The sequence below is a fragment of the Pristis pectinata genome, chromosome 38 (genome assembly GCF_009764475.1).
Source record: "Pristis pectinata isolate sPriPec2 chromosome 38, sPriPec2.1.pri, whole genome shotgun sequence".
NCBI lineage: Eukaryota > Metazoa > Chordata > Chondrichthyes > Rhinopristiformes > Pristidae > Pristis > Pristis pectinata.
The window spans coordinates 8918991-8939699 of record NC_067441.1 but is presented as its reverse complement, the minus strand read 5'-3'; the positions used below and the strand labels follow the sequence as shown (position 1 = coordinate 8939699).

General features: G+C 47.0%; 1 protein-coding gene across 1 annotated transcript in view; it reads right to left on the bottom strand.

Annotated features, from left to right (window-relative positions):
- Window positions 1-408: 408 nt before the first annotated feature.
- The window catches only part of LOC127586938 (membrane-anchored junction protein), a 43437-nt gene continuing 23136 nt past the window's right edge, over window positions 409-20709 (bottom strand). The window contains exon 6 of the mRNA XM_052044968.1: window positions 409-524. Within this exon, the coding sequence (XP_051900928.1) occupies window positions 409-524 (116 nt within the window). The remainder of the gene's footprint in view (window positions 525-20709) is intronic.

Below are 20709 nucleotides of genomic sequence, written 5' to 3'. Positions count from 1 at the left end.
ACAGCAGGTAGAGCTGCTGCCTCACAGTGCCAGAGACCCAGGTTCAATCCTGACCTTGGGTGCTGTCCATTTGGTGTTTGCCCATTCTCCCTGTGACCGTTTGGGGGAGGGGTGGCATCCCACACCCCAAAGACAGACAGGTTAGTCGGTTAACTGGCTGCTATGACTTGCCCCTTGTGTGTAGGTGAGTGCGAATGAGTGGTTGATAGCGGGGAGTAACTGCGCAGGCGCGTGACGTCAGTTGGTAGCGCACGCGTGAGCAGTTTAAAAAGAGAAGGAAAGTCTTCGGCGTTTTCGATTGGGAGCGAGAGGCGAGCGAGCGGAAGCAGCCGAGGAGTTCCGAACACAAAAGTTTTGTTTTCCTAACGGTTCGGGGATAGCGGGGAGTAGCTGCACAGGCGTGTGACGTCAGTCGGTAGCACGCGAACAGTCGAAAAAGACCGCCATAACCAGTGGGCAGCGTTCGGAGCGGGCAGCGGAGTGAGAGGGAGCAGAATGATTGCGCTTTGGTTCAACGGGCTTAGCTGGTAACGGGGCAAGGCGGGTGAGTAGCTGGTAAGTAAAGGTAAGGTTTAACTGTTACTGTTATAAACTTTTAAGTAGGATAAAACTAGGTAGGGAAAGAATTAGTCCAGATGGAGGACATGGTGGTGTGCTGCAGCTGCTTGATGTGGGAGCTAGTGGACCCTGCTGTGGTGCACGGTGACCACATCTGCAGTAAGTGCTGGAGGCTGGAGGAACTTCGGCTCAGAATTGATGAGCTGGATTTGCAGCTTCAAACACTGCGCAGCATCAGGGAGGGGGAGAGTTATGTAGATACTGTACATCAGGAGACAGTCACCCCCTTAGAGTAGGTACTTCTGAAGTCCAGGAAGTAGATAGAATGGTGACTGTCAGGGGAGAGAAAAGGAAAAAGAAAATGAACAGGCAAATAGAGCAGAGGACCCCAGAGGCTGTTCCCCTCAATAACAGGTTTTCTACTTTGGAAGCTGTTGAGGGGGATGACCTGCAAGGATCAAGCAGCAGTAGCCAGGTCTCTGGCACTGGGACCGGTCCTGCTGCTCAGAAGGGAAGGGAGGAGAAGAGGAGGGCAGTAGTGATAGGGGACTCGATAGTCAGGGAAGCAGATAGGAGGTTCTGTGGTAGTGAGCATGAATCCCGGATGGTATGCCTTCCAGGTGCCAGGGTCCGGGATGTCTCTGATCGGGTCCACAGGATTCTAGAGCAGGAGGGAGAACAGCCAGAGGTTGTGGTACATGTTGGTACCAACGACATAGGTAGGAAGAGGGATGAGGTCCTGAAAAGTGAGTTTAGGGAGCTAGGCAGAAGGCTGAAGAACAGGACCTCAAGGGTAGCAGTCTCGGGATTGCTGCCAGTGCCACGCGATAGTGAAGGTAGCAATAGGAGGAGATGGCAAATAAATGTGTGGCTGAGGAGTTGGTGCAGGAGGGAGGGTTTTAGATTCCTGGATCATTGGGATCTCTTCTGGGGAAGGTGGGACCTGTACAGTGAGGACAGGTTACACCTGAACCCGAGGGGGGCCAATATCCTTGCAGGCATGTTTGCTTGGGTGGTTCAGGAGGGTTTAAACTAGTTTGTGAGGGGGATGGGAACCAGAGGGGTAGGTCTGAGGAAGAGGAGGATGGGGAAAAGTCAGATCTAACATGTAGAGAGACTTTGAGGAAGGAGAAGCAGAGTACAGAGTACAAAAGTAGAAAGGTGGATGGGCTAAAGTGCATTTACTTAAATGCAAGAAGTATCAGGAATAAGGGTGATGAACTGAGAGCTTGGATAAGTACATGGGACTACGATATTGTGGCTCTTGCAGAGACTTGGCTGTCACCAGGGCAGGAATGGATATTGAATATTCCTGGTTTGCTGTGTTTTAAAAAGGATGGGGATGGGGGGAGCAGAGGAGGAGGGGTGGCGATACTGGTCAGGGACACTGTTACAGCTGCAGACAGGGTAGATAATGTAGAAGGATCATCTCTAGAGTCAGTATGGGTGGAAGTTAGGAACAAGAAGGGAGCAGTTACTATACTGGTAGTATTCTATGGGCCCCCGGTAGCAGCAAGGATACTGAGGAGCAGATGGGAGGCAGATTTTGGAAAGGTGCAGGAAGAACAGGGTTGTTATCATGGGAGACTTCAACTTCCCAAATATTGATTGGCACCTGCTTAGTGCCAAAGGTTTAGATGGGGCAGAGTTTGTTAAGTGTGTCCAGGACGGATTCCTGTCACAGTATGTTGACAGGCCGACTAGAGGGAATGCCAAATAGTATTAGGTAATGAACCGGGTCAGGTGACAGATCTATCAGTGGGTGAGCATTTGGGGGACAGTGACCATTGCTCCATAACCTTTAGCATTGTCATGGACAGGGATAGGAGCAAAGAGGACGGGAAGATATTTAATTGGGGAAAGGCAAATTATGAGGCTATAAGGCTAGAACTTGAGAGTGTAAATTGGGATGACTTTTTTGAAGGGAAATGTACTATGGAGATGTGGTCGGTGTTCAGGGATCTCTTGCAGGATGTTAGGGATAAATTTGTCCCGGTGAGGCAGAGAAGGAATGGCAGGGTGAAGGAACCGTGGGTGACAAGAGAGGTGGAGCAACTAGTTAGGAAGAAGAAGGCAGCATACATAAGGTGTAAGCAGCAAGGATCAGATAGGGCTCGTGAGGAATATAGAGTAGCAAGCAAGGAACTTAAGAAAGGGCTGAGGAGAGCAAGAAGGGGACATGAAAAGGCTTTGGCGAGTAGGGTTAAGGAGAATCCCAAGGCTTTTTTCTCGTACGTGAAGAGCAGAAGGATGATGAGAGTAAAGGTAGGTCTGATTAGAGACAAAGGTGGGAAGATGTGTCTGGAAGCTGTGGAAGTGGGTGAGGTTCTCAATGAATACTTCTCTTCAGTATTCACCAAGGAGAGGGGTCTTGATGACGCTGAGGACAGTGTTGGTAAGGTTAATGTTCTAGAGCATGTAGATATCAAGAGAGAGGATGTGTTGGAGCTGTTAGAAGATATTAGGACAGATAAGTCCCCGGGACCTGACGGAATATTCCGCAGGCTGCTTCGCAAGGCCAGGGAGGAGATTGCTGAACCATTGGCTAGGATCTTTGAGTCCTCGTTGTCCACAGGAATGGTACTGGAGGATTGGAGGGTGGCAAATGTTGTCCCCTTATTCAAAAAAGTTAGTAGGGATAGTCCAGGGAATTACAGACCAGTGAGCCTCACATCTGTGGTGGGTAAGCTGTTGGAAAGGATTCTAGGAGATAGGATCTATGAGCATTTAGAGAATCATGGACTGATTAGGGACAGCCAGCATGGCTTTGTGAAGGGAAGATCTTGCCTCACAAGCCTGATAGGGTTCTTTGAGGAGGTGACCAGGAAGATTGATGAGGGTAGTGCAGCAGAGGTGGTCTACATGGATTTTAGTAAGGCATTTGACAAGGTTCCACATGGTAGGCTTCTTCAGAAAGTCAGAGGCCAAGGGATCCAGGGGGGCTTGGCCATGTGGATTCAGAATTGGCTTGTCTGTAGAAAGCAGACGGTTGTGGTGGAGGGAGTGCATTCAGATTGGAGGGCTGTGACTAGTGGTGTCCCACAAGGATCAGTTCTGGGACCTCTACTTTTTGTGGTATTTATTAATGATTTGGATGAGGGGGTGGAAGGGTGGGTTAGCAAGTTTGCAGATGACACAAAGGTCGGTAGTGTTGTGGATAGTGTGGAGGGCTGTCGAAGCTTACAGAGGGATATTGATAGGATGCAGAGCTGGGCAGATGGAGTTCAATCCGGAGAAGAGTGAGGTGGTACACTTTGGAAGGACAAACTCCAAGGCGGAGTACAAGGTTAATGGCAGGATTCTAGGGAGTGTGGAGGAGCAGAGGGATCTGGGGGTTCATATCCACAGATCACTGAAAGTTGCCACACAGGTGGATAGGGTAGTTAAGAAAGCTTATGGGATGTTAGCTTTCATAAGTCGTGGGATTGAGTTTAAGATCCGCGAGGTAATGATGCAGCTCTACAAAGCTCTGGTTAGGCCACACTTAGAGTACAGTGTACAGTTCTGGTCGCCTCATTATAGGAAGGATGTGGAAGCGTTGGAAAGGGTGCAGAGGAGATTTACCAGGATGCCGCCTGGATTAGAGAGTATGGATTATGAGGAGAGACTAAGAGAGCTGGGGCTTTACTCACTGGAGAGAAGGAGGATGAGGGGAGGCATGATAGAGGTATACAAAATATTAAGAGTGGACAGCAAGCACCTCTTTCCCAGGGCACCAATGCTCAATACAAGAGGGCATGGCTTTAAGGTAATGGGTGGGAAGTTCAAGGGAGATATCAGAGGGAGGTTTTTCACCTAGAGAGTGGTTGGTGCATGGTGGAGGCTGATACATTGGTCAAGTTCAAGAGATTGTTAGATAACCATATGGAGGAATTTAAAATAGGGGGACATGTGGGAGGAAGGGATTAGATAGTCTTAGGCATGGTTTAAAGGTCAGCACAACATAGTGGGCCGAAGGGCCTGTATTCTGCTGTATTGTTCTATGGTTCTATGGTCAGTGGGGGCTCGATGGACCTGTTTCCACGCTGTACCTCCCTATAACGAGAATACTGTTTCAGCAACAGTGAAGGAACTGCAAACCCAAACCAGGTGGTGTGTGGCTTGGAGGTAAAGGTGGTGCTGACTTTTTTGCACCTGTATTTCTCAGCAGTAGGGATTATAATGCTGGAAGGTATTGGAATTGGTTTATTATTTTCACTTGTACTGAGGTACAGTGAAAAACTTGTCTTGCACAACCGTTCGTACAGATCGATTCATTACACAGTGCATTGAGGTAGCACATGGTAAAAACAATAACAGAATACAGAGTAAAGTGTCACAGCTACAGGGAAGTGCATTGCAGGTAGACAATAAGGTGCAAGGTCTTGACAAGGTGGATTGTGAGGTCAAGAGTCCATCTCATCCTATAAGGGAACCGTTCAATAGTCTTATCACCGTGGGATAGAAGCTGTCCTTGAGCCTGGTGGTACGTGCCCTCAGGCTCCTGTATCTTCTGCCTGATGGGAGAGGGGAGAAGAGAGAATGACCCGGGTGGGTGGGGTCTTTGATTATGCTGGCTGCTTCACCAAGGCAGCAAGAGGTATAGACAGAGTCTGTGGAGGGGAGGCTGGTGTCCGTGATGTGATGGGCTGTGTCCACAGCTCTGCCAAAGCGAGCTAATGCAGTTGTGGTAGATTGGACATACTGTACTCACGGTGCACAGGTGGGAGAGGGGGTGGATGCTAGCTTCAGTGGCAGGGATAGCAGTCGGGAAAGTTACCCTGCACTGAAAAGTGTTGAGTGCAAATGTTACTGCTGGCACACCCAATCCAACAAATGGGAATATTTTACTGCACTCTCGTCTCAAGTTTTGTAGATGGCGAACAAACTATCGGGAATGATGTTTTACAACTCCAGCTTCTTGATGTTGCCAGCTCCAGTGGTTGGAGTGTACCGTGCATGCGGGAAGATGGCTGTGGCTGTTGGAGGTCAATCATCCCAGCCCCAGGACATCACTGCAGGAGTTCTTCAGGGCAGTGTCCTGGCCCCGACCACCTTCAGCTGCTTCACCAATGGCCTCCCTTCCATCAGGAGGGGAGAAGTGTGGATGGTTGCTGATGATTGCACAGTGTTGAACTTCATTCACAATTCCTCAGCATGCAAACTAGTCCAACCCTCCACAAGATCTTAACAACATTCGAACGTGGGCTGATAAGTAGTAAGTAACATTCACAGCAGGCAGTGACCATCTCCAACAAGCCACAGTCTAACCATCTGACCTTGAATACCATCACCAAGCCCCACCATCAAAATTCTGGGGGTCACCATTGACTAGAAATACAGCTGGATCAACCACATAAATACCATGGCTGCAAGAGCAGATCACAGACTGGGACTTCTAGAAGCTGAACAATAGGAACAGGTGGAGGCTTTTTGGCCCGTCAAATCTGCTCCTCCATTCTATACAATCGTGGCTAATCCTCTTTCTCAATACCATATTCTTATGTTGTCAATGGTGTCATGACAACAACCTTTCCCTCATTGTCATCAAAACAAAAGAGCTGGTCATTGACTTCAGGAAGGGGAGCAGTGAACATGCTCCTGTTTATGTCAACAGCACTGAGGTTGAGAGGGTTGACAGCTTCGAGTTCCTGGGAGTGAACATCACCAATAGTCTGTCCTGGTCCAACCATGTAGATGCCACGGACAAGAAAGCTCAGCAGCGCTTCTACTTTCTCAGGAAGCTAAAGAAATTTGGCATGGCCCCTTGGACCCTCACCAATTTTTATTGACGCACCACAGAAAGCATCCTATCCGGATGCATCACAACTTGGTATGGCTGTGATTGCAAGAAACTACAGAGAGTTGTGGACACAGCTCAGCACATCACGGAAACCAGTCTCCCTTCCATGGATTCTGTCTACACCTCGCTGCCTCGGTAAAGCAGCCAGCATAATCAAAGACCCCACCCACCCCGGACATTCTTTCTTCTCCCCCCCCTCCCATCGGGCAGAAGATACAAAAGCCTGAAAGCATGTATCACCAGGCTCAAGGACAGCTTCCATCCCACTATTACGAGACTATTGAATAATCCCCTACTATGATAAAATGGACTCTTAACCTTACAATCTACCTTGTTATGGCCTTGCACCTTATTGTCTGCCTGCACTGCACCTTTGTAACTGTAACACTATATTCTGCATTCCGTTATTGCCTTTCCTTTGTACTACCTCAATGCACTGATGTGATGAAATGATCTGCATGGATGGCATGCAAAACAAAGCTTTTCACTGTACCTCAGTACGTGACAATAATGAACCAATTTAACAATCAACCAATTTCACACTCTCCCCCATACCCGTGATCTAGAAATCTATTGTTTTCTTCTTGATTTTTGCAGTGACTATTTTATTCAGCGACTTGATCTTCACAACCATCTGTGGTAGAGAATGCCATAGATTTACCACCCTCTGAGTGAAGAAATGTTTCCTTATCTAAATGTCTTTTCCCATATCCTGAGACTGTAACACCTGGTTCTAAACCCTCCACCCCAGCCTGGGGAAACATCCCTTCTGCATCCAACTTCTGAAAATGCTGTTTGTTTCAATGAGATCTCCTTTTGTTCTTCTGAACTCTCATGAACACTGGCTTACATGATGCCATCTCTTCATACCATAGTCTTGCAATCTCAGGAATCAGCCTGACGAAGCTCTGTTGCAATCTCTCTATGGCAAGTATATCCTTTCTCAGATGAGGAAATCAAAGCTGCATACAATGATCTCACCATAGCCCTGCGTAACTGTAGTAAGGGCATCCTTGCTCCTGTACTTAAAGCCGCGTGCATTGAAGACCAATATACCATTTGCTGCCTTAACTGCTCGCTACACCTACAGGTTTGCTTTCAGTGACGGGTCCTTGTGGATACCCTGGTCCTTTTGTACATCAACATTTCCCAGTCTATCACCATTTATATAATACCGTCTTTCTGGTTTTTCATATCAAAGTGGATAAATTCCCAATTATCAACATTATAATGCAATTGTCACGTACTTACCCACTCACTCAATTTGTCTAAATCGTCTTGAAGCCTCTTTGCATCCCCCTCACAACACCATCCAGTCCATGGCAAATATCAAAACATTACATTTCGTTCTTTCATCCAGATCATTCATATGAATAAGCTATCTTTATTAGTCACATGTACATTGAAACAGACAGTGAAATGCATCTTTTTTGCGTAGAGTGTTCTGGGCGCAGCCCGCAAGTGTCGCCACGCTTCCGGCGCCAACATAGCACGCCCACAACTTCCTAACCCGTACGTCTTTGGAACGTGGGAGGAAACCGGAGCACCTGGAGGAAACCCACGCAGACATGGGGAGAACGTACAAACTCCTTACAGACAGCAGCGGGAATTGAACCCGGGTCGCTGGCACTGTAATAGTGTCACGCTAACCGCTACACTACCGAATAACTGGGGCCCAAGCACTGATCTCTGTAGTAGTCTACTCACTAGCCACTGCCTGTTACCCTGAAATGTCTCATTCTTCTCACTCTCTGCTTCCTGTGTGTCATTTTTTCAATCCATGCTATGGAGTGACTCACCTCCTGAAGTTCCAAAATGTTCCATCTACATGTTAAGAGTATGATGCAATATCTTCCATTTGCCAAGGTGAGTGCAACTATATCAACTCTCAAGAAGTCCAATACCATCCAGGACAAAGCAGCCCCATGGACTGGCATCCCCAAAACACCCTAAATATTCATTTCCTCCATCTCTGTTGCACCGTGGTTGCAGTGAGTACCATGTACAACACACCGCAGTTACCTGCTCATCTTCCCTGACAGCACATCCCAAACACATGACCTCACAGTCAAAGGACAGCAGGCGCATGGGATCACAAGCCCATACAATTCCCCTCCTAGTCAATAAAGTGCTCCTCCAAGTTTTGTTGCAGCACTATAAAACTCTGGTTAGATTGCATCTGGAATACTGCATTCAATTCTGGTCACCCCATTGTAGGAAGGATGTGGAGGCTTTGGAGATAGTGCAGAAGAGGTTCACCAGGATGCTTCCAGGATTAGAGGGCATGTGCTAGGAGGGAGAGGCTGGACAAACTTGGGTTGTTTCCTCTGGAGCGGCGGAGGCTGAGGGGAGACCTGAAAGAAGTTTGTAAGATTATAAGAGGCACAGATGTAGCAGAGAGCCAGTATCTTTGTCCCAGGGTTGAAGTGTCTAATACTAAAGGGCATGTATTTAAGGTGAGAGGGGTTAAGTTCAAAGGAAATGTGCTGGGCAAGTTTTTTTTACACAGAGAGTGGTGGGTGCCTGGAATGTGCTGCCAGGGGTGGCGGTGGAAGCAGATACTACAGAAGTGTTTAAGAGGCTCTTAGATAGGCACATGAACGTGCAGAGAATGGAGGGATGTGGACATTGTGTAGGCAGAAGGGATTAGTTTAGTTAAGCATTTAATCTCTAGCTTAATTAGTTCAGCACAACATTGTTACTTCTCAATGTTCCATAACCATCCTGATTTGGAAATACATTACAGGTCCTTTATTGTTGCTGGGTCTAAATCCTGGAACTCACTCCCCAACAGCAGAAGAACTGCAGAGGTTGAACATCACCCTCTTACGGACGATTAGGGACGGGCAACAAACACTTTCCTTGCCAGCCATGCCCTGAACAAAACTAAACTAAAAACTGAGGTAGAAAGTACAAAACTACTTGCTAACTTGACATGGGAAAAGTGCTGGAGCATGTCAGAACTATTTTCATCTTGAAACATTCATGTGGCTTATTTTGTAACTTGCTGTGGCCATGGTTTTGCAACCTTCTGACTGCCATGCAACACAGATTAAAAATAACAGCAAACTCCCCAATAGTTCAGAGAACAAATTAGCTGAACCACATGAATCAGAGATCACAGTTTCAGTTCCCATGGATCTCACCCTGGCAATACTTGAGACAACATTTTTGTCCCAAACCCTGTGAATTAGAAAGGACACAGAATACTAGCTATGAGGAGAGGCTGGACAAATTTGGATTGTTTTCTCTGGAGGGTCAGAGGCTGAGGGGAGACCTGATAGAAGTTTAAAAAATTACGAGAGGCATAGATAGAGTAGACTGTCAGTGTGTTTAGATTCTGACTTTAGAGTCTTTAGGACATTAGATTCCAGGGAGAGATGGAACTATTGTGGAGGATATCTTTGGCGATATCTCAGGAAGGCGACATCCATCAACAGGGACCTCCACCATCCAGACTATGCCCTCTTCTCAATGCTGCCATCAGGCAGGAGGTACAGGAGCCTGAAGACCCACACCTCAAGGTTCAACAACAGCTTCTTCCCCACTGCCGTCAGGCTCTTGAACCCACCTGAAACACCCTAACACTACCTCGGACTACATTTCTTCACTCTCTCTCAACTTTCACTAATGCTGTTATGTTTATGTTGTTGTGTAAGTTATGTGTAATTTATGTTAATTTAAGTTTGTAGTGTACTGTGCAGCTGCTGCAAAAGCTAACTTTTGTGGCATTTTCATGGCATGGGTATGTGTGCCTATGACAATAAACTTGAACTTGACTTGACAGATGCTATCAAGTTCCATAGGTTTTACTGTATCCAGTGATCTCAGGCACTTCGTGACAGCAAGTAGAGTGGATCAAATTAACTGAAGACAAGCAATTGTGATAGCAAGAGCCTCAGGAGAAGGCCAGGATGGGCCACTGGCTCCGCTCTTAGATGAGGATTACTGTACAAACTTTGGTCCTTTTCATTCATGCTGGGTTCTCCCACCAGGAAGGACATGATTTTGAGCTCTCTTCCCATGAGCTGTCTAATCGTCCACCACCATTCACAACGTCACAGCAGAGCTTTGAAGGGATCTGGTTCAGTCATTTAGCATAGCGTACTCCTTTATTGCCGTTTCACCAGACTGGTGCCACGTTTTTAGATACACGTAGTGCTGTGCTTAGCATGCTTTTCTCCACTCCAGGTTGCTTCCCAGGTTTGATGACAATAGCTGTGAGAGAGATGTCATGCCAAGAGGTTACAAACTATGGTGGAATATATTCTGATGCTGCTGATGGCTCATGTGGGTACCTGGTTTTGAGCTGGTGGGTGTGTTTTTAATCTGTTCTATTTAGCACAAGGGTAGTGTCTCACATCACGATGATGGGTTGTTTTCTCAGTGGGAATACAAAACTTTGTCGCCAGAAGGTCATCCCCACCAACACATTGTAAACAGTTCCATCCATGAGGATAAAGTCAAGTACTGTCGGTTCTGACACTACTTCCTCAGGATTCAGTCTGGCGACTTTACCTACAAGGACAGCTAAGTCCCCATTGTGCTGCTGTGGCATTCTTGCTGTAGAGCACTGAAGTACTGTATGCAGAGGATGTTGTTGCCGCTCTGTGCTTCCTCCAAATGCCTTCTCACAGTTACCATCGGGCAGGAGGTGCAGAATCCCAAATGCCTGAACGTACAGAAGTCTTAACATGTCTTTTCTTATATAAAACTATCTAGTACTGCTGTAAACAGGCACGGTAATGTAGCGGTTAGCATAACACTCTACAGCGCCAGCGACCCGGGTTCAAGTCCGGGTCCAACAATGCTATGTTGGCGCCAGAAGTGTGGGGACACTTGCTGGCTGCCCCCAGAACACTACGCAAAAAGATGTGTTTCACTGTGTTTTGATGTACATGTGACTAATAAAAAAAAGATATCTATATCTAACCTGTTTTTCACCGATTTTCTATTTTTTTGAGGGGTCCTGATTTGCTGCTACTCTATACACAATATTGTTTAAGGGCACCAGGAGTAGTTGAAACCTAATTTCAAGGCTTAGATATGATTTTACCTTGTTGCATCTGATATCTAGGCAAATGTGAAATGGTCTGTCTTTTCTTCTTGTGGTTAGTATGGCAGTTTGGCATAATAGTTTCATAGCTTCCTGGTTCAGTTCAGCAGGCAGCAAAGAGTTAAATACATTGCTTTGAATGGAGTCATACATAGCACAGATGGGGTAAGGAAGACAGAACTTCTTTCCTAATAGCAGAGACTTCAGCAAAAACCCAGTGCTTTTGATTTATTCTAGATTTTTTCTAATTATTGGAATTCCCTGTGGCTGTGGTGGGTTTTCCAAATAGTTGACTGCAGTGACTTGTCTAAGACCACATGCTAGACAAGTTCTCAGACAGCTGAGACAGCGGAGGTTTGGAAGGGCTGATGGATACTGTCACCATAAACGTCGATGCAGCTGTTGTGTCTAGTGGTGTACGTGGACGGGAAGGGAGAGTATACTTGGAGAAATGACAAGAGGAGTAATATTTGAGGGATGTTTCAGGACAGTATCACTAGACCGGGTGACGCAGGAGTGGTACAGTTGGAGGTGTTGAAGGACAAAGGAGAGGTAATGTACGAGTCACACAGCCTGCTTCTTGTCACTTTTGTTGAGGCTGATTTGACAGTGTGGAACAGCAAGCCGTCTGCTTGGAGAGAGGAGGGATGGCCACAATCTGTGATAAATGTCAAAGTCAAAGCGGAGTTTATTGTCATATGCACAAGTCCATGTGTTCACAGGTGCAATGAAAAACTTACTTGCAGCAGCATCGCAGGCACACAGCATCATTCAGAAGAAAAACATAAATGGAACATAAATTATACCATACAGTAAGAGAAGCTAGAAATGAGGGTCAGTAGAATGCCGGACCAAGATCCCCTCTAGAGAACATCAGCTATAAAGAGAGGTTGGACAAACTTGGATTGCTTTCTCTGGAGCGCCGGAGGCAGAGGGGGTGTGGGGGCGATCTGATAGGAATATATGAAATTATGAGAGGCACGGATAGATAGACTCACTTACCAGGGTAGAAATGTCAAATACCAGAGGACATAGCGTTAAGGTAAGAGGGGGAAAGTTTAAAGGCGACTTATGGGGTGATTTTGTTTTATACAGAGAGTGGTGGGTGCCTTGAATGGGCTGCCAGGGGAGGTGGTGGAAGCAGACACGATAGTGGCATCTAGGAGGGATTTAGACAGGCACATGAACAGGCAGGGAATGGAGGGATATGGATCATGAGCAGGCAGATGGGATGGTCGACACAGATGTGGTGCTCCTGTGCTGTACTGTTCAGTGTTCTATGTACGTTCAGATCCTAGGAAATGCAGTTAGTGTAACACAGAATAAATCCGGCAAAGAGATGAGCTTAGTGGGTGTACTATATACATACAGGGCAGTTGATAGGAAATAGTGAGATTGTAAATGAGAACAAAACCCCTGAAGACGCTGGAAATCTGAAATACAACCAGAAAATGCTGAAAGCACTCAGGAGGGCAGGCTGCGTCTGTGGAGAGAGAAACATGAGGGACCCTTATGAGGGAGAATTGCTAGTCTGGGCAGCAGCAAAATGTGGGTGAAACCGAGGGAACTTCTCTGATTGTGAACAGATGGGAGAACATGCCGAGGTTGTGTAATTTGTGGCTGATGTGGTTCTGACATCCTGGGACCTGTGGGCAGAGCAGAGTGTAGACAGAGAGGCGAAGGGAAAAAGAAATGGCAGGTGGAAATGGTTCTCTTATAGACAGGAAGAAAGAGTGTGTTCTCTAAAGTTAGAGAATTCAGTGTTAGGTGCAGAAGGCTGCAACATGCCCAGACAGAAGATGAGGGTAGTTCCTCGAGCTTCCACTGGGTCTCATAACAGGAGGCCACAGACAGGGAGAGGGAGTGGGATGGCAATTGGAAGTTCAAGGTCACTCCACAAAACGCTACACCTCCAGTGTAGAGGACGCCACACTGTGAACGCCGAATGCAATACGCTGGGTTGGAAGCAGTGCGAGTGCCTCACCTGGTTTGGGTCTCTGGATGGTGGGAAGGGAAGAGGTAAGTGGACAGGTGCTCTACACCTAGCGGTTTCACATACAACGGGGATGAGGTAGGTGGGGAGAGAAGAAGGGGACAAAGGAGTCACAAGGGGAGCAATCCCCATCAATGCTGAAAAGGGAGGGGAAGGTGCGTCGAGTGGTGGGATCGTGATGGAGCTGGTGGAAATTACGAAGGATCACACACTGAGTGTGGAAGCTGGAGGGCTGGACCAGGGAAACTCCATTCTTGTTCTGTCTGGGCGTTGGGGGGGGGTGTGGTAGGGGTGAGAACAGAGGTTTGGGAAATATATTAGATGAAGACAAGGGCTCTGTCCACAATGGTGGAGGGGAAGCCATGGTTAAGCAAGAAGGAAGAAACTTCAGAGGCACCTGTACTCATCCTATCACAGACATTCCCTTTGTTCTGCACATCCCTCCACCACCTTCCCTCCTACCAAATACCTACTTGTATCTCTCGTTCTTTCCCAGTTCTAACAAAGAGCCGAACATTGACTTTCTCTCTCCACAGATGCTGCTGACTTCTGAGTTTTGTCCGCTTTTTCTGTTTCTGTTTCAGATTTCCAGCATCAGCAGTTTTTGTGATTCCCACTGGTGTATGGTTTCACCAGTACCTTTGAGCCTTTCTTTTTATAAGTTCTACTTTCAGGGCAGCAGCTGGGCTTTCACACGAGACTAAGGTTTGTGCAGTGAAACAGAAAATAACCCCTATTGATTCCCTCCAGCAGAGAACTCCAGTGAAGTGGATAAAGGGGGCTTATAGGGACTCATCATGAAAAGAGTGATTTGAATGATGAGTTGTCAGGGCTACCAAGCGTCAATCCCTTCTCTTCAATCATATTTAGATCTCCAAACCATTCTCTCCACTTTCTTCCCCCTTCTTTATCACAGCTGGGAGATAAAAAACAGTAGATGTGCTGTATTTAAAATTTTCAGGTGGCTTTTGATAAGGTCCCATGCAGCAGATTGGTTTAGAGCTGGTACTATACTGATGTGGATTGAGGACTGGTTATCTGCGTGGATGAGTGTGTGCCGTCGAGAACATACCGAGTTTTCCCGAACCAGAAGCCCTGGATGAACCAGGAGATTCGTAGTTTGCTGAGGGCTACATCTGTGGCATTCAAGACTGGTGATCCAGAACCCTACAAGAAGTCCAAGTACAGCCATCGTGAGAGCAAAAAGGCAACTCTGTGTGAAATTAGAGACACAGTCGGATGCACGACAGCTGTGGCAGGGTTTGTGTGCCATTACTTCCTATAAGGCGAAACCTAACAGCATAAATGGCAGTGATGCTTCACTCCCTGATGAGTTCAACGCCTCTTATGCACACTTTGAAAGGGAGAATAACACTACACCTGTTCAAATCCCCACAGCATCCGGCGACCCTGTGATCTCTGTCTCGGAGGCCAACGTTAGGACATCCTTCAAGAGGGTGAACCCTCGCAAGGCTTCAGGCCCCGACGGTGTACCTGGCCGGGTACTGAAAATCTGTGCCAACCAACTGGCTGGAGTGTTCAAGGACATCTTCAACCTCACTGCTGCAGTCGGAAGTTCCCACCTGCTTCAAAAGGGCATCAATCATACTGGTGCCCAAGAAGAGCAGGGTGAGCTGCCTCAATGACTATCGCCCAGAAGCACTCACATCTACTATGATGAAGTGCTTTGAGAGGTTGGTCATGGCGAGAATTAACTCTTGCCTGAGCAAGGACATGGACCCGCTGAAATTTGCCTACCACAACAGGTCTACAGCGGATGCAATCTCACTGGCTCTCCACTTGGCTTTGGAGCACTTAGACAACAGCAAAACATACGTCAAGCTGCTGTTTATCGATTACAACTCGGCGTTCAACACCATCATCCCCTCAGTACTAATCAACAAGCTTCAAAACCTGGGCCTCTGTACCTCCCCCCGCAACTGGATTCTCGACTTCCTGATCAGGAGACCACAGTCAGTGTGGATTGGTTGTAACATCTCCTTCTCACTGACAATCAACACAGGTGCACCTCAAGGATGCATGCTTAGACCACTGCTCTACTCTCTCTACACTCATGACTGTGTGGCTAAGCACAGCTCAAATGCCATCTTTAAGTTTGCCGATGACACCACTGTTGTTGGCAGAATCTCAGATGGAGACGAGGAGGTGTACAGGAATGAGATAGATCGGCTGGTTGAGTGGTGTCACAACAACCTCGCACTCAACATCAGCAAGACCAAGGAATTGATTGTGGACTTCAGGAAGGGGAAGTCGGGAGAACACACACCAGTCCTCATTGAGGGGTCAGCGGTGGAAGGGGTGAGCAGCTTCAAGTTCCTGGGTGTCAACATCTCAGAGGATCTATCTTGGGCCCAACACATTGATGCAATCACAAAGAAGGCACGCCAGCAGCTCTACTTCATTCGGAGTTTGAGGAGATTTGGTACGTCACCAAAGACTCTTGCAAATTTCTACAGATGTACGGTGGAGAGCATTCTGACTGGCTGCATCACTGCCAGGTATGGAGGCTCCAATGTGCAGGATCTCAAGAGGCTGCAGAGGGTTGTAGACTCAGCCAGCTCCATCACGGGCACAACCCTTCCCACCATCGAGGACATCTTCAAGAGGCGGTGCCTCAAGAAGGCGGCATCCATCATTAAGGACCATCACTACCCAGGACATGCCCTCTTCACATTACTACCATTGGGGAGGAGGTACAGGAGCCTGAAGACCCACACTCAACAATTTATGTCCTGCACTGTACTGCTGCCGCAGAACAACAAATTTCACCACATATGTCAGTGATAATCAACCTGATGCTGATTCAGATCGTTCTCAAGATGACAGGGTGTGGCAAGTGGGGTTTTGCAGGGATCAGTTCTTGGGTCCCAGACCTGAAACATTAATTCTGTTTCCCTTTCCACAGATGCTACCTGACCTGCTGAGTGTTTCTAGCATTTTAATATATTACAGTAGTTAGGAAAGCACATGGGATCTTGAGCTTTAAATAGAGGTAGACGTGACAACCTGGGAGTTGCTGCCCATGAAGGTGGCAGAAGTGGACTCAATCATTTCAGAAGGGTTTTAGACACAAAAAAGGGAAATAAACTTGTTGAGCTGTGAGACAGTGCAGGTGAAAGAGGTTAATTGTAAAGAGACAAGAAATTCTACAGATGCTGGAATCTGGAGCAATACACAAAAAGTGCTGGAGGAAATCAGCAGGTCAGGCAGCATCCGTGGAGGGAAATAAACAGTCGACGTTTCGGGCTGAGACTCTTCATCAGGACTGGAAGGGAAGAGGGCAGAAGCCAGAATGAGAAGGTGGGGGGAGGGGGAGGAGCACACGCAGGCAGGGGAAAGGTGAGTTCAGGTGATAGGCGAGTCCAGGTGAGAGGGGGAAGGTAGGTGGGTGGCGGGGGGGGGGTGGGTCAGGGAGGATGTAATAAGCTGAGAGGTGATAGGTAGAAGAGGGAAAGGGCTGAAGAAGAAGGAACCCAGTAGGAGAGGGAGGTGGACCATGGAATAGAGGAGGGGAGGAGAGGAGATGGGCAGGTCATCAAGGCGGGGGAAGGGAGCCACAGGAATAAGGGAAGACAAAGGAGTGGGGGGGGGGGAGAAAAAGAAGGGGAGGGGCTGTCTGGCCTCCTTCTTTGTTGTAAAGGTTCAATATATCAGCTCAGAAGGAAGAGTTAATCACACTGCTGTGATTCCACGTACAGTTGGAGAAAGAATGGTGAGTCCCTTTCCTAACAACTAAAAACAGTTGACAACAGCAGAAGTAAGGAACAGGTGAGCATGAAGGTGCAGAAGCCCGGGAATAAAGCAATGGTTTTGAAAGTTTTATTGTTTTTACAACACATCACTGCTGGTCTTTGCCTCAGTTGGCTTCAGATCAGACAACACTCGGGAACCCTTGTTTCCAGGCGCATTAACAGATGCCAGCTCAAGCGTGAGGTTCCCTCTGTTGCTGTGTTATTGAGGAGCAGATCTGGATGGAAGTCTGAAGCAGCACAGTTGGCACAGCGAGTTGAGACGCTGCCTCACAGCGCCAGAGACCTGGGTACAATCCTGACCTCAGGTTCTTTTTGCGTGGAGTTTACACGTTCTCCCTGTGACTGCGTGGATTTCCTCCCACATCCCAGAGGCATGTGGATTGGTAGGTTAATTGACTACTGTAAATTGATCCAAGTGTGTAAGTGAGGGGCAGAAGCTGGGATCTGGGAGGGGGGCAGTGGGGTTGAGAGAATAGAGGGAGATTGGGATTGATGCAGAATTACTGTAAATGGATAGTTGATGGCCAGCATGGACTTGGTGGGCCGAAGGGCCTGCTTTTATGTTGTAACTTTTGATGTCTCTACCCATTTCGATAATGCATATTTTTTTAAATATTTCCTACTTTCCCACATTCTATGTCATTTGCCAGGTTGTTTGCCCATTCACAACCTATCCATATCCCTCTGTAGCCTCTTCTCGTCCATACGCAACTTACTTTCCCACCTACCTTTACCCACAAGTTTGGACTTACATTGCTTTAAAAGAACCTAAAATTAACCCCACCACCTTGCCACAACATACTTACTAGAAAAGGTTACCATTCCACCCTGCTCAGATCCGATGTTAGCAACCTACCTGACCCACAGCAAATGTGCTGCAAGTTCCATTTGTCCCTGGCACTCTGACCTCCCCGAGCCCTTCAAACGGGGCAATCATGAGAATGGCGGGCTTGTGGATTAACAGCTTGCTGTCTCCTTAGAGGAAATGCAATGCACAGTAAGGCACATGCCTCTCTCCGAGTGATTACTGAGGAATCCCAGAGGTTTGCCTGCTCCCTTTATAGGCTGGGAGGTGACCTGAACTAGGTCTCAAGTTCCATGCCCTGCACCGTTCGATTTTGAAAATCTTCTCATCCAAAACAGCACGAAAGTGGGGCATTTCCACACAGGTGGCCCAGCTTCTTTGGAAACATAGGAAGAAGAGCATCCAACACTCCATGAATGCCTCAGTATCTCCTTCAAGGCCAGAGTACTGCTGATGCATTCTAAGCTTAGCACATAATAAACAACACCCTTCTAATCACTGACTTCGAGCACACACATATTTCAGGCGAGTATCCACAAGTTTCACACTTCAAATCAACCAGTACTCGGCACATCCTTGTTCATTTTCCAGGCTCACTCGGGGATTATAAATTATCTAACGTTACCACCTGACTAATGCTCACCCATACAAAGTCCCTCAGTGCTCATCGTTATTTGAGCTGGTGACTGAACGAGTGTGCAAATGATGTCGCTTTGGCAGCACACATACAGAGATTTAACAATAGATTTGCAAAAGATGCAAATATATGAAACATTTCAGATAAAAAAGTCATGCAGGGGATGAAATTGAAGGAATTATAACAGAGGACTGGACCTTGGTCCAGGGACAGGTAAGGAAAGTTTCCTCTTCCTCTGACTTATCTTCAAGATGCCCTACACTCCCCTTCTGTGACAGGAATGTTCTCTGGAATTAAGCCCAATGAAGAATATGAAAGTTTTTGGGGGTGCTGCTTCGTAAGCAGACCACAGAGAATACACACTGCCTGCTTTTGGCCTGCCAACTACATCATGGTTCAAACAACGTGCTTCCCTGACACCTCACGTAGAAAATCAGCTCTCAAATGTCCGCAACATCCCCTGCCTCTCAGGGGCACTCTGCCCAGGCCTCCTCCAACGAGAGTGAATAAGATGAAGCCCTGGTGTTTGAAGGATGACTTGACCTGGGAGCAGACAGCCGATATATTACACCTGCTGCTATCACCATGGAGTCGGAAAGTTTAGCGTGCAAGTTGGCAGTAATGGAAATAGAAGAACTGTCTAGTGTCTAAACCACAGCACTGTCTGAGGCATTACTCGCAGCTATTAATAACTTTGTGAACATCGTGATGTGGACAGTGCCAATGGAAGGAAGGAGATTGGGGCCAGTATGTGACCTTGCCTATTCTCATCAGGTCATTGCAACACTAGTCTGCAATTCCACCAAGACCTAGAAATCTTTCTCGCCTTTGCTCTGACTTATACCGGAGTGCCTGAATATCTTGTACATTGCACGCATATGCTCTTCTTCTCTGTCTGCTAGCGGTGCTCTAGTTCCTATTAGGTCCCTTGCAGGGAAGTTTAGTTATACAATTATCTTAGCGGAGCCATCCAGAAATATTACGGCATGCACAGCTCAATGAGCCAAGCACTTACCAACCTGCCATTCCCCAGATTCCAGATAAAGGGAATCAGAGGAGCAACTTTTTCACACAGAGGGTGGTGGATATATGGAACGAGCTGCCGGAGGAAGTGGTAGACACAGATACAATTACAACGTATAAAAGACATTTGGACAGGTACATGACTAGGAAAGGTTTAAAGGGATATGAGCCAAATGCAAGCAAATGGGACTATCTCAGGGAGGACGAGTTGGGCCGAAGAGCCCTTTTCTGCTCTGTATAACTCTATGAATCTAATGATCTTGTCATTCCACTGATGCTACCTAATTTAAGTGCTTCCAGCATTTTGTTTCTATTCTAGCTTTAATGTTGATGTTTAATGATTGCATTTTTTAAATTTATAAGCTCCCTAACCCCTCAGGATAGAATCTTTTATTTTTACACAGACTAAGAGAAACTGATGGTTTCCCAGTCTACCTATTTTATTTACTTATGAGATATGGACATCAGTGGCAAGACCAGTAGTTATTGTCCATCCCTAAACACCCCCTGAACTGAGGAGGCAGTTAAGAATCAACGATATTGTGGGTCTGAAGTCACGCAAGGTAAGATAAGATGTCTTTATTAGTCACATGTACATCGAAACACAGTGAAATGCGTCTTTTGTGTAGAGTGTTCTGGGGGCAGCCCGCAAGGGTCGCCATCCTTCCGGCACCAACATAGCATGCCCACAACTTCCTAACCCGTATGTCTTTGGAATGTGGGAGGAAACCGGAACAAGCCAGATGGTAAATTTTCTTCTCTGAAGTGAACCTGATGTTTTTTTACAACGATCTGGCATCTTAATGGGCACCATTAAATTCCAGATTTATTTAATTAGTTGAATTTAACCTCCAGCTGCTGATTCTAGATCAATGGTCCAGAACGCTGGCTACTTATACAGTGACAACTCCCATGTTACCCTCCCCAGTACTTTGGCACATATCCATACAGACCAAACATTAGGACCAAGCTTTCAGGAGTGAAGTGAAGAAACACCCCTATGAGCAGAAGGGATTTGGAATTCCCTCTTGCAAGCAACAACTGATGTTGGGCCAGTTGCTAACTTTAAGTCTGTGACTTGT